The 12,852-nt window shown below is 42.8% G+C and overlaps 1 protein-coding gene and 1 long non-coding RNA gene across 2 annotated transcripts in view; one reads left to right on the top strand and one right to left on the bottom strand.

The window, feature by feature from the left end:
- Window positions 1–4,459, bottom strand: part of LOC141982934 (uncharacterized) — a 107,179-nt gene extending 102,720 nt beyond the window's left edge. Inside the window, exon 1 of the long non-coding RNA XR_012638251.1 lies at window positions 4,307–4,459. This is a non-coding gene — a long non-coding RNA (uncharacterized LOC141982934). The remainder of the gene's footprint in view (window positions 1–4,306) is intronic.
- Window positions 3,910–12,852, top strand: part of CDCP1 (CUB domain containing protein 1) — a 54,558-nt gene continuing 45,615 nt past the window's right edge. The window contains exon 1 of the mRNA XM_074945519.1: window positions 3,910–4,070. Coding sequence (XP_074801620.1) covers window positions 4,022–4,070 — 49 coding nt within the window. The 5' untranslated portion in view covers window positions 3,910–4,021. The remainder of the gene's footprint in view (window positions 4,071–12,852) is intronic.

The following is a 12,852-nucleotide window of genomic DNA, read 5'->3' as shown; positions in this document are numbered from 1 at the left end:
ATGCTCCCCATAAAGCACAGCAGAGGAATTGCAGTAAAAGTTTTGGAATATTATATTACAGAAACATTAGCTGCCACTGCAAGCTCTGAAAAATGCATCTCCATGAGGGGTCAGGGAGAGAAACGATGGGTTGGCAGCTGACGACAGTATAGTTACTGACTCAGCTCTGTTTTTATGGCTACTGATCAGACACAAGGGGGTGTAAAGGATGAGTCTCTTGCTGGACAGTGATCTGTTAAGATGGGACTCAGTATAGCTATAGCCAACCCCCTGGCTTCTTGCAACACTCCTTCTTTCAGTCTTGTGGACCAGATAAGAGAAAACAGCTGTTTGAGAACTTCCCAACAAAACAGATTTTCATCGGAAACTGCTGATTCATCAAAACCTACATGTTTTGTGAAAAAGTACTGCTTTTGATAATCTTCTAATTAACCATCCTGGCTTTCTGCCAGCTTGTCCGGTGGGCTGCTGCATGTGATCTGCCTGCTCTTCATGACCACAGTTTGAAAATCAATATTCTACAAGAATTCACTGGAGATAAAGAATCAACACCATTTCTTCCTCCCAGGCTTCCAGGGTAGCCCTGCTATGTGGACTGCCTTGGGGCCAGGGACCCCAGAGTTTCTAGGGTCTACAGCTCTGGGGCACTCCCACCACATGATCTGCCTTAGAGTTGGGGAATCCAGGGGGACTGCCACGTGGACTGCGCTTGGGCACTGGCTTCTTGTCCACATGGTGGGACTGGCATAGAGCCATGGACCCTGGAAGCCTCTGATGGCAAGGGGTCTGAAAGTCCTAGTTGTAGCTGGGCCTTAGCTCCTGGCTTTACAGCATGGAGCCTTGGAAGCCCTAAAAACCCCTGTTTGAGTTGGGCCACTCAGGGCTTCCGAGCTCCCTGCCACAGAACTGGGAGCCTGAAAGCCCCAACTTCCAAGCGCTGAGGTTCCCAGCTTAACCAGGGCTCCCAGGGTTTTGAGCATCTTGGCTCTCCTTCACTGATTCAGCGTTATCAGGGATGAAAAACTCTGCTCTGAATCAGGCAGAGCAGAGACTTGAATCTGGCTTTCTCATATCCCAGACAGCGTCCACTCCTCACACCACCACACACACACCTTCCCAAATCAAAAAGCTCAGGTTTTGATCCAAAAGCAGATATTTTGACCCAATTCTGTTTTAATGAAAATGTTCTAGAGGTTTAGGTTGTCTACCAGGGTGGAACAAAACCTTGAAAGTTGCAGCAAAACAGAACTGCCATCCTCCAGTCAGCTTGAGTTCTTAGTCTAGACCAGAAGCAAGTAGGAGGAGCCAGTGTCATGTGAACTGCCTGCTCTTCATGACCACAGTTTGAAAATCAATATTCTACAAGAATTCACTGGAGATAAACAAAAGAATCAAGACCATTTCTTCTTCCTAGGTCAGGCTAATGCAGTAAACAAGCATGTGGGTTGTTGTGTCAGATGTATTGTAGTTATTGTGAATTTAGGGAATGATTTGTCAATTGCATTAGGAAAAGTAGACGCAGGGACAAATTCTGCTCTCAGTTATACACATACAACTGCACTGAAGTCAAACAGAGATCCTGAGAGCTGCATTTGGCCCTATCATCTCCAACTCTAAGGCTCCTTTTCAGAAAGTATCTTCCTTAAAGTTCCTTAAACAAACAAAAATCACAAGAATGTTCACCCTTTCAGCCAGGCTTTCTCAAGCTAAAGTAATGACAGCATTTCCTAGCAAAGCCCTTAAAAGGACACGTAAAAGGGAGAGGTTCTTCTGCGGAGGCTAGCAAGCAGCAGCTTGAAAGTCTGATGGATCACATCCAAGTGTTAGTCAATCATTGGTGACGAGTGCTTTCCCTGCACTCTGCACTGACATGGTATACTGGTGACATTAATAGAATACATTGTGCAAAAAAACCTCATTTTACACATTTCTTCTCCCCTGCCTTTTTTCTTATTTCTTCATTTAAAAAGATAAGATGAAACAATTAAGGTGTTAACAGTATTAGTTACCCACCAACTGACTGCCACAGTAAGGCCTTGCCCTGGCTCAGGAATCGCTCTTATTCAGCAACAGTGGCCAGCAATCAGAATAGTTGCACCAGTGCTGACTTCTCAGCAAGGGCAAGCCAGGGCTTTGCATGCACTAATTGAGCTAATCAAGGTTTATCCTAAATAAGAGGCTGATTTTCAAAAAGGGCTGTCATTCAGAGGTGCCCACAGAGAAACTAAGGATCCTAACTCCAGAAAATATTTTTTGAAGCACAATTTTTGAAACTCTTGGCCTCCATTCCTCCCTCTCTTGTCTGTTTAATCTCTTACTTTGAATACAATTTAGATTTGTTTTGTAAATTTGCCACTGTAATACACAAAGGACTGAGGGAATACATTAAAAAATGTATACACATATACATATGAGTTTTCTTCGATGAATTTTTATTTACCATGGACCTGATCCAGCTCTATTTAATGTTAATGGGCTTTTTGCCACTGACATCAATAGCAGCAGGATTGATCCCTTTTGCATCAACTTTGGAAAAAAGTGCAATTAATAGTTTCACAGAATCATAGTCTTTTCCATCTCTAATTGCGATCTCCTAACAGTGTAAGATTATTCCTTATAGTATATGCTCCGGTGTTTTTCAGAGTCCAGTTTTACGTGACTCAAGCAATGGTGTTTTCACTTGTTCCCTTAAGAAACCACTATACAGTACAGTCTAGTACATCTCACCATGAGGTTATTGTTCTTGATGTTCCACCTACATTATCGTTTTTCAGTTTCATCCCATTACTTCTAGATACTGCCCCCCTTGCCCACCCTAAATATGACATATTTTATGGAACTTTCACATTTCAAATCTTTTAGGCAGCTTAATCCATCTTCCCTCATTATTCAGGGGATATTAAAAGGTAAATCTGCAAAACTGATAGATTTAAAGGAGCAAAGCAATACTTAAAGCTTCCCATTGAACCTTCAGAAAAATAAAAGCAAGCCTAGATACTAGCACATCAGCCCAATGACCCTCCAGAATTCAACAGGAACGTCAAAGAACTTTGAGATGATCTCAAGTCTCTTGTACAGTCCTCTGGGAAAAAGGCATGTAACTTCTAGTAAATCTGAGCACAGGTCTAGGGGAGCCAGCAAGTCTTCTTGGTTCTGCCAATGGCTAGCTGTGCAGTATTGGGCAAGTAACTAAAACTCTGCCTTAGTCCCCCATCTGCCAAATGGGGGTAATGCTTAGCTACTTCTAATGGGGGTGCCATGAAGATTAATTAGTTAATGTTTGTAAATCATTCGAAAATGAAAAGGGATAGATAAGTGCCAAGAATAATTACTAACATACGGAGGCTGTTCAAGACAATCTGTACTCTGGGCTAAACTTCAGTGTGAGTGATGCCCTTCTCCTATCCCTAGAACACAGATTTACAATGCACGGGGAGAGGGGCAGAAGGCAAGTCTCCCTGGAGGGAGACTTTCAGGGGGGCACCTCAAAGTGGGGGGAGTCCAAGGTGCTGCCCAGATTTCAGCGATATCCTGAGGTATCCAGTGGTAGCTGTCATTCAAAAGGGAAGCCTTACGCCTGGCCCAGTTCCGGCCGGGGTAACTCTCTTCCGCCAAACTAACCCCCCTCCCTCCATCGTTTCAGCGGGGCTCAGTATCCTTCCCCTCTTCCCATCCTATAGCAGGGGATGCAGGGGCTGTGCGCTGTCCAACAGCTGCCGCCCTCCCCCCCAGAGGTGGCTGCCGTCCCGTGCTGGGCAGGGCGGCGCGTGGAGCCCTTGGGACGGAACAGTGACTAATGACAGCCCCGGTTCCCGCTTGTCAGCCGCGGCTTCTCCCTGGCCCGGGAGGAAGAGGCGGGGTTTCACCTGGAGCTCGCGGGGAGGAGCTGGGGCTAGCTGCTGTCTCGCAGGTACAGGGCAGAGCAGGAAGCAGCAGGGCGCCCGTGGCAGCAGGGGGCCCCTCACCAGCGCCCCGAGGAGGAGCAGCCTGCGCGCCCGCCCGGGGCTGCTGATGCTGGGAGATGGCGGCCGGGCTCCTCCTGGCCGCGGCTCAGCTCCTGCAGCTGGCAGGTAAGCGGCGCGGGGCGGGAGAGGCGGCGCGGGGAGCCGGGGCGCGGGCCGGGGCGGGAAGTCCAGGGCAGCCGCCCGGGGGGGCTGCGGCGCGGCGAGCCCCTGGCGCCGGCACCGCGGCAGAGCGCGGGAGCCCAGCGAGCCCCCGTCGTGAGCCGTGCCCGGGAAGGGGGGCTGGGTTCAATCCAGGGCGCCTCGGGGCTTCAGCCTGGGGCGCTCCACAAGCCTTTGCTCACCTGCCTGAGGCGTCCGCCTGGCTGCTTGCCGTGCTGTGGGTCCCAGGCTCCTAGAGAGACAAGGTGGGGGAGGGAAGATCTGTTATTGGACCAACTTCTGTCGGTGGGAGAGACGCGTTTCCCAGAGCTCTGTCTTGGACTCGAGGAAAAGCTCTGTGTGGCTCCAAAGCTTGTCTCTCGCCAACTAAAGTTGGCCCAATAAAAGATATTGCCCATCCCAGCTTGCCACTTTGCCTTGTAACTATTCTAAAAAGCCAGCATTCAGCTCTGATGGGTGGGGGCATGGCCTTACACCAGGCATGAATTTAGCCACCCAAGTCCCCCCCCCCCCCCCCCCCCCAGGTTCTTGCTTTTCCCTCTCCGGAGTCTGTTCTTTCTTACACTTTTCAGTGGAGGAAAGGCTGCTCAGTTAGTTTCGGTCTGGCCTTCTTGGGCATAATTTACAACAGTGTTTGGAAAGGAGAGTCACGAGTTGCTTTTATTTGTATCTCCCTTTGCAAGTGTTTTATTTTTTGTGGCGGAGGCAGGGCCAACTTTCTTAAAGGGGGCAGCTCTTGGTGTCTCGATGAAATTGTCCATCCTGTTAAAATCTGACTCTTGTGTATGTGTTTCATGCAGACAGAAAAGCTATTCATTGCATGCTCATTTTTAAAATAATACATTAAGATCTCATCTAGATGCTAATGACATACCCCAGTAATTTGTATGCGGAAGCTGGTTGCTCCCTGCTTTGCCCTTTTTTTCATATGGCTGTACTAATGTGTTGCAGTGATCTGAGAAAAGCTATTGGTTTTAGCCTTCAGTCAAGATACAGTGAAACTTGTAGACACAGTGGCGTAAAATAAGAGTGAAGTTAGTTTTAACTTGGGGTACTTTAAAACTAGGTTCATAATTGAATAACTGCATAGTATTTTAATTTTAAACTGTTGCCTTCATATCTAGAATCCCATAAACTTTCATGCTTCTCTCTTAAAAACTCTTTCAGATATTCTAAGTCGGAAGTAATGTGTCCACATATAATTCAACTCTACTCTTTAAAATGAGAAGTATTTTAATACTTCCACTTTTCAAAAAGCTTTTGTAATTTAGAGCTTTAACTGCATACAGTTCTTATCTTTTCTTAGCTTTCTTTGTACTACCCCACAATAGGAGCTATATTTCCCCTGATGTGTGTAAACACTAATAAACCCTATGAGAGTTTGATGTGCACTAGTATTGGCAGTGAGTTGCCAGAATTAGGGTGGCACATTTTTATTTAGGGTGACTCTGAGTTTTGAGAGGAACAAGTTCCATAAATTCCTCAAACTGCATTCTGGCATTCTAGGACATAATTTCAACAATAATTTATTGATAGGAGAACACATTGTTTTTAATCTTACCTGAAAATGTCTTGATTTCTTAAGTACAGTATAGGGAGAGAGACATTTTCTGATCCTGCAATCCTTACTCTCACAAGAAGTCTCAGTGAAGCCTTCTATCCAGACAGAGGGAAAGGAAAGGGAATTGCTCCCATAAGTAAGGGTTGCAGATTTGTGCCCAAAAGTTGTATTGCTCTACTGGGATGCTTGATATTAACCAGCACCACCAATTATCTCTCATTACAAATTTTATTAAGTTCTGTCCTATAACACTGAAGAAATTCAGACTCAATTTTTGTAAATGTCCAAAGACTGTCTGCTTGTAAGAATGGAGTAGGCAGAGCAGAGATACAGCATGATCTGCGTGCACATCCACAAACCTAAAAAAAAGCGTGACGCTTATTTCTAGTATTATCGGCCTTGATAATTGGATTCACTTCCATGCAAAACAATTGCAAAGTTTGAATATGGAAAAAACACAGTGTCTGTACAGTGTGATCTGAAATTCATGTCTATTACTTCTACTACCTTGAGGAGGGATAGGCCATATTATTCAGGATAGTCATGGCTTTGAGCCAGGTAAGCATAGCTAAATGTTGACTAAATAACCAGACAGCATTGTGATTAAGCTTTTAAATTGTCTAGTCTAAAATTTCCAAATGATATATTTTCATCTGTGTGGAAGGATTTGTGAGCATAGCCCATAAGTATCAAATTATAACTATACACCCAAGTCTCCTCAAAGGATGATAAAACAATACCTCTGTAGGGCACCCTTCTTTAGAAAAGAAACATATATGAAACTGAGCTCTTTCTTTGTAAGAGGGAGAAAATCCAAGCATCCCCAAGGCTTCTCAGGAGCTAATAAACCTTTAAATCATGGTATATTTTTGGCACATGACACTGTGGATCTAGATCTTCATTGACATGTAGGGCACCCTGTTAACTTTCTGGGAGAACAAACTTCCTCCTTTCTGGTCTCCCTGGTATATACGTTGCTCCCTCTGATCCAACCAAAATGTGGCTATTCAAACTGTCTCTCACCTACTAATTTGGCTGTGCCACCACCCGCTTTGTGTCTTTCCTCTAGTTCTCTCTTACACACCACATAACATTTAAACTTCTTGTCCTTGCTTTCAAGACCCTACTCAACTACATCCTAGCCTACATTTCATATTTCCTCTGTTGTCACCTCCTCTTCCCTTATACCCTTTATGTGCCTGTACTGAGTGGGTAAAAAACATCCAGATCAGAATTATCCATTCACTCACACTGCTGCTATTGATTTACACCTACTTTATGCAGGAGTAAATGACTACTTATGCTGCAAAGCAGTGGGAATTGAGTCCTCCAAGTCTGTTTGGTGATTCGCAGAACCAAGCTGTGAGAGAGGAAACTGGTTTGTTATCTGAAATGGGAGTTCTGGTTGCTGCCTCTATCCCCAATTTAATTTGATCTTTGAATTCTAAAAGCCTTTTCTCTAATTAGAATATAAAATAATATGTGCATAGTATACAATTGTCTTAGAGTGGTAGCAAACAAAATTCCAGAGTAAAATTGTGCATATGGGGAATTGTTGGGGCAGGATAAATTAGAGACTGGAGGATGAGGTAAGGAAAAGGACAACCAGTCTATTTTTGATTTCACAAAATATATTTTGTTATTTGTACAGAGGCATAGTCCAGTGCTTGGAGTGCAGGTCTGGAAGTCAAGAAATATAGGTTCTTTTTCTTGACTGCTGCTGATGGTATGACCTTGGACAACTCATGGAACCACTGTGTTCCTCAGTCTGTAAAATGAGGATGATGATAGTTATCTACTTCACAGGGGTGTAATGAAGATCAGTAATGGTTGTATGTTTCTTGGAAATCCTTCACTAGATAGTACAAAGTATATTTACTCAGGCTGTTTGAAAATTTTCCATCGAAACAGTTTTAGGGAAAACTGCGTTTTTGATTAAACAACATTTTAAGAAAATTGTCTGCCTTTTGTGGATTTTTTTTTTTAAATGATATAAAAACTGAATGCCAAAAACTGAAATATTTCAATTTGGATACGCTACTGTAGGGCTTCATGGGAGTGTTAGTTTGGTTGTGTCATGTTCTCATTCTTCTGTATGGACTGTACTGCCTATTGGACTACATCTCCCATGATGCACCACAGCCAGGGCTTGGTGTTCATGGTGCATCACAGAAGTCCAGCCAGGGAGCTCAGCCTATGGAGAAGAATGGGAGCATGACACACCCAAACTACAATTTCCCAGAGGCATCAATACAGCATTTCTGAATTGAAATATTTCTGTTTCTGGATGAAATATTTCAGTAAAAAAAATAAAAACTTTCTATAGGGAGCAAAAATAAAACATTTTCTGACCATTTTTTAACTTCAATTTTGGATTTACAGTCTGTAGTTATATGGAATGACTCCTCAATCCAGAAGCGGGTTACTAAGGAGGAAAGGGATTCTTCACCTTTAAGAAATTCTTGCCTGGTCTTGGGCACTGAAAGTAGAATAGAACATTCTTTTTCTTTGTGTTTTTATTTCCCCCTCTTTGCCTTAAAATCACCACAGATGGAATGTTGTTCTTTCCCCTGTTTTGAGTTATTACGTGTTCATGTGAATGAGTCATTTTTGAATGGAATTTTCTTTTTGTGATTCAGAACACTCAATACACGGAATCTTTCATAAAAATAACTGCATATTTCAAAACACTTCTTAATGCTTTTCCCTCTGACACCCACCCATCCCCCTCACTTCGACCTATCTTTTCCTCCGTGGGCCTGTCTACACTTGAAACTTTACAGCTCTACAGCTGCTGAGAGGCACCTCCCTGAGAGACAGTAGCTAGGTCAATGGAAGAATTCTTCTGTCAACCTAGCGCTGTCTACAGCAGGGGTTTGGTCAGTTTACCTATATTGCTCAGGAGTGTGGATTTTTCACACCCCTGAGTGACATCACTAGTTTGACCTAACTTTTTAGTGTAGGCCAGGCCTCATCAAACTACAATTGGGAGGCCACAGTATTTCATACAGAGGAAAAAGTTGCAAAGTGGGCATTCTCATGGAATCTTCACTGATATATGGCTGGAACTACAATCACATCATTTCCTTTAGCTAAATTGTTTTATAAAAACTAAACTGAAGTGTAAATCAAGAAGCAAAGGTCTCTACATCATGGTGATGCTCATTCCAGTCAAGTATGGCTGATTGCAAGTCCATCTGGGGTGCCGTCAGAACCATTCATGGGTTTAATTAGAAGGAGTCTCTCTCTCTCTCCTGGAACTGATCAAGCTCTTCCTGCTAAAACTCCCCTGGGAGAGCTATGGATTTTGTTGCTGCCCATGTTTAAAATTATTTTTTGTCATCTTAAGAAGATTCTCTTGTCTCCCCCCCACACCCCCAAATGTATATCATGCTAAAGGGCCCCCCTATTCAACTACACCTTTCTTGGTCTTCCTATCAGGATCCTGTACCACTCATTCATTTAACATGCATTGTTCTAATTATTTTCAAAGCAGCCTCTGTGTTTTTCAGATGCAGTTTTGCGCTCACAGTAAATTACCAGGAAAAAGTATGAATGAATTATAAATGGGAAAAATACAGATATAGATATCCACAAAAATGGGAATCTAGTTTGAAAATCAGGCCTCTAACTTCTTGAGTCTAATTTAGGAACATTTACTTTGAAGCACTAATAATATAATTAAGCATAATTTTGTGCCGTCGTCAAAGATGAATGAATGGCATTAAAACAGGTCTTAAGTCCTTTTGGGACTTAATCTGCATTTGTAATTTTGGTCTTTAAAATTTCACTGTTATATTAAGTGAACTCACAAATATTGCTGGTATAGTTCTCCTCCCCTCATCTGTATGCTGCAATTAATTTTTTCTCCTCAATTGATTGATCTGAGTGATATCTATGAAACTGAGGCTACAAGACTGCTATATGTAGTTTTTCCCTTCAGAAAAGGATACTAGCTTATAGGCTTTTTTGTTCTTCTTTATCAGTGACAGTACATAGATAATAGCCTTGTTTCTGCTCTCGTTAAAGTCAGTGGGAGCTGCATTGTTTCCAGTTTGAAAAAACATTTTCATCCCTGATAGAGATCTTTCTTTCTAAGAGCATAAATGGTGTGTATGTGTGTGTGCATGCTACATACTATAGTCAGTCTAGAATATTTAGTTTTTCTCTTTAGAAATTAGGATGGGTTTAGGGAATAGTTTACTTTAAAAAAAATCAAGATAGCTCTAGTTCAGACAGGAAATAATTCATGGAAGTGTTACAGCCTGTATTATGCAGAAGGTCAGACTGGATGATCACAATGGTCTTTCTGGCTTAATAATCTATGAACCACGTATCTTATTTTTTTCCCTCCCTCCTGGTAGTAACATATCACCAGGAAATGTGCATCCCCTCCCCCCCCTCCGACTTCTAGACTGTATTTTCTTTCCTAAAACCTTTTCTGTCTGGGAGGCATCAATAATGTGGAGATAGTTTGAAGGATAAAATGGGGAAGGGGCGGTGAAAGTGTGTATTAATACTCTAAACTTTATAGACAGCTTTTGGCTGTGTGTATCTCACTGCAGGGAAACTCAGTTTGTGTGACCTCACATGAGAACATCAACAGGAGAATTTCCCTCACATTATGAATTAACAAACAACAGTTTTTTACAATGGGAGTAGTCTGGTGCTTGATGATGGTGCCGCAAAAAATATGCTAATACTTCCTTTTCTTATGAGTGGTACCTTATTCACAACTCTAGTCAGTTTCAAACTGTTGACAGCAGTGTTAGGAGGAAAGTGGCTGTGTGCAGGAGAACACATTGCAGTAAGTAGGATCTTACAGCTTGTAAATTGTGTGGCATTCTTCTGTGTGACTGGGGAAAAGGGGAGAAGGAGGCAGGCTGTCCAAATTGGAAAACGCCTCTATGTTCATTTTTGTCATAACCTGTAAGTATTTGTTGTGTAAGCTGTGACAGATGTGAAACCTTGGAAGCATGGAACTATGGCACTATGGGGCCCAGAGAATATTCATAAACTTTTGTATCCATAAATGTTATCTCTATCTTTGAATTAGAGGACGACTGCAAGCCTAAATCCCCTATCTGGAGACAGAGGGAAGTGGGTTCCCACCCATAAAGAGGTGACAGCTGGGGGTTAAGACACAACAGAAAACATGCTTTATCAAGGCTGGCTTTCATCAACTTGGCTTGCTTTTTGATTTTTAGTAGAACTATGTGTGTGTTTAAAAGAAAAAACAAAACAAAACACCACCCCATCCTAGAGAGAGTTGAACAATTTTACCTTAATTTGTCTCCAACATGAAATGTTGGATGCACAACTTGAAGAACGACTCTTTGCTGGGAACCTTGGAACCAAGGAGGTCCAAACTCTGCTTTGTTTTACCAGTTCAACTCCACCAACACTAGTATACATGAGTTAGTAGTCATAACTACAGACCTCTGTCCACTAAGGGGGCAAGAATGTTAGAGTTGGATGGTTCTTTTGGTGTCAAAATTCATAAACTCTTTTGACAGATCGAAGTAAAATAATAAAATTTGAAAAAAATACTACCAGGAAATAGGCTTTTTCCCCCTCCTCAATGACTCGATTTAAAAGAAAATCAGAGAATAATAAGACCATACGTGAAAAGAGAGAGGTTTCTGCAAAGTCAGCGTGTCTTGGAAACACTACTAAATGTGATGTTTTTTGGAGCTATGTTTGTCTAGAGGTGGACAAACTGTTGCCACTGTATGACAGCCAAAGGGTATGTGTGCAGATCATGTCAAACCAGACACTGTCAGATGTCTTGTTAGCAGGAATTTTGCATGTGGTAGGAAACCTTTGACCTAGCTGCTGGCAGATGTAGTTCACATCAGTGTACCTGTGTATAGATTTGAATTTTAATGATTTCGGCAGATAACTACATGTGGCATCTATAAATAGTAAGGAGAGAGGAGAGGAAATAAGAGAAGAAATATAGAAAAGTAAATACCTGCTTCTTGAAGTGAGTAACTCCAAAATGCCAACTATTAACCTGCTTCTTCAGGTTTCTGAGACATGAGACAACCTTAGAACAGTGAGGGGAAGGCAGTATGTATGTTCTGTATCTTTTCATGTTCTAACAAGTCCAGTGTAGCTTGTATTGCAGCTTGTATATCCCTAATGATTCTGTTTGGGACTGATGATGTATAATTCAGTGCAAAATTAGCGCTGAGACCTTCCAGGCTAGGCAGAGAGGGGAGGGACTACGATGGTTTTAGCCACCATTGTGCCCTCCCAATTCTGGTCTGCCCCAGGAGCTGGAGAGATCCTGGCATAGCTTCGGGAGTCCTGAGGACCTGTATAAGGCCTGGTCTATAGTTAAAAGTTGGTCCCAGACCAACATAACAATGCTAGCAAAAGCCCTAGTGTAGATGTCGTTATTTCAGTACTTTTGCCAGTACAGGTTACTCCATTCGGTATAAACTGTTTCTCTACAGGAGATGCTGGTATAACTGTACCAGCAAACCTTTTCAAGTGTAGACAAGGCCTATGTTTACGGCAGCCTACTTGGACTGCCCAGTATTTCAGCATTGCCACAGGCTGTGGTCTGCCCCCATCCCCACTCCCAACACATTCCCATCTCCAGGACTTATGAGGGGGTCCTTGGAAAGCAGCCTTACAGCTGTCTTCCTCAGTTCCTGCACTGAGGGAATCCTCCATTGGTGAGAAATAGGGCTTCTGGGCCCCTTTACATCACTACGGACCTCTTACATGGTGTAAAGGGGTGGGAGCAGTAGTCCGGATCTCAGGCTAAGTCTGTGGGATACATGTAACGTAAAAATATATGCAGAAAACCTAAACTGATGCAGTAGATCAATAGGAGGCAATTTGTGTGCCCTTCCTTAAAGGAGCACTTGAGGGAATAAAAGGAAAACTGGGGATTTGCCACCTGAACACTTGGAAACTGCACAGCAGGAAGGCTTCATCTCTTGGTGAAACCTTTAGAAGCTTCCTCTGATAATCTCCTGTGGATTTCATAGACAAGATTATTCTGAGATCTCCAAAGGCATTAACACCATTTGAATTTATTTCTTAAGACTTGTGCTGGAGGTGTTTGTAAATGTAATGCTCTAGACCGGGGTCGGCAACCTGTCTGAAGTGGTGTGCCAAGTCTTCATTTATTCACTTTAATTTAAGGTTTCG

The sequence above is a fragment of the Natator depressus genome, chromosome 2, assembly GCF_965152275.1.
Source record: "Natator depressus isolate rNatDep1 chromosome 2, rNatDep2.hap1, whole genome shotgun sequence".
Lineage (NCBI taxonomy): Eukaryota > Metazoa > Chordata > Testudines > Cheloniidae > Natator > Natator depressus.
The sequence above is the reverse complement of the archived record's forward strand: the minus strand, read 5'-3'. Positions and strand labels throughout refer to the sequence as shown.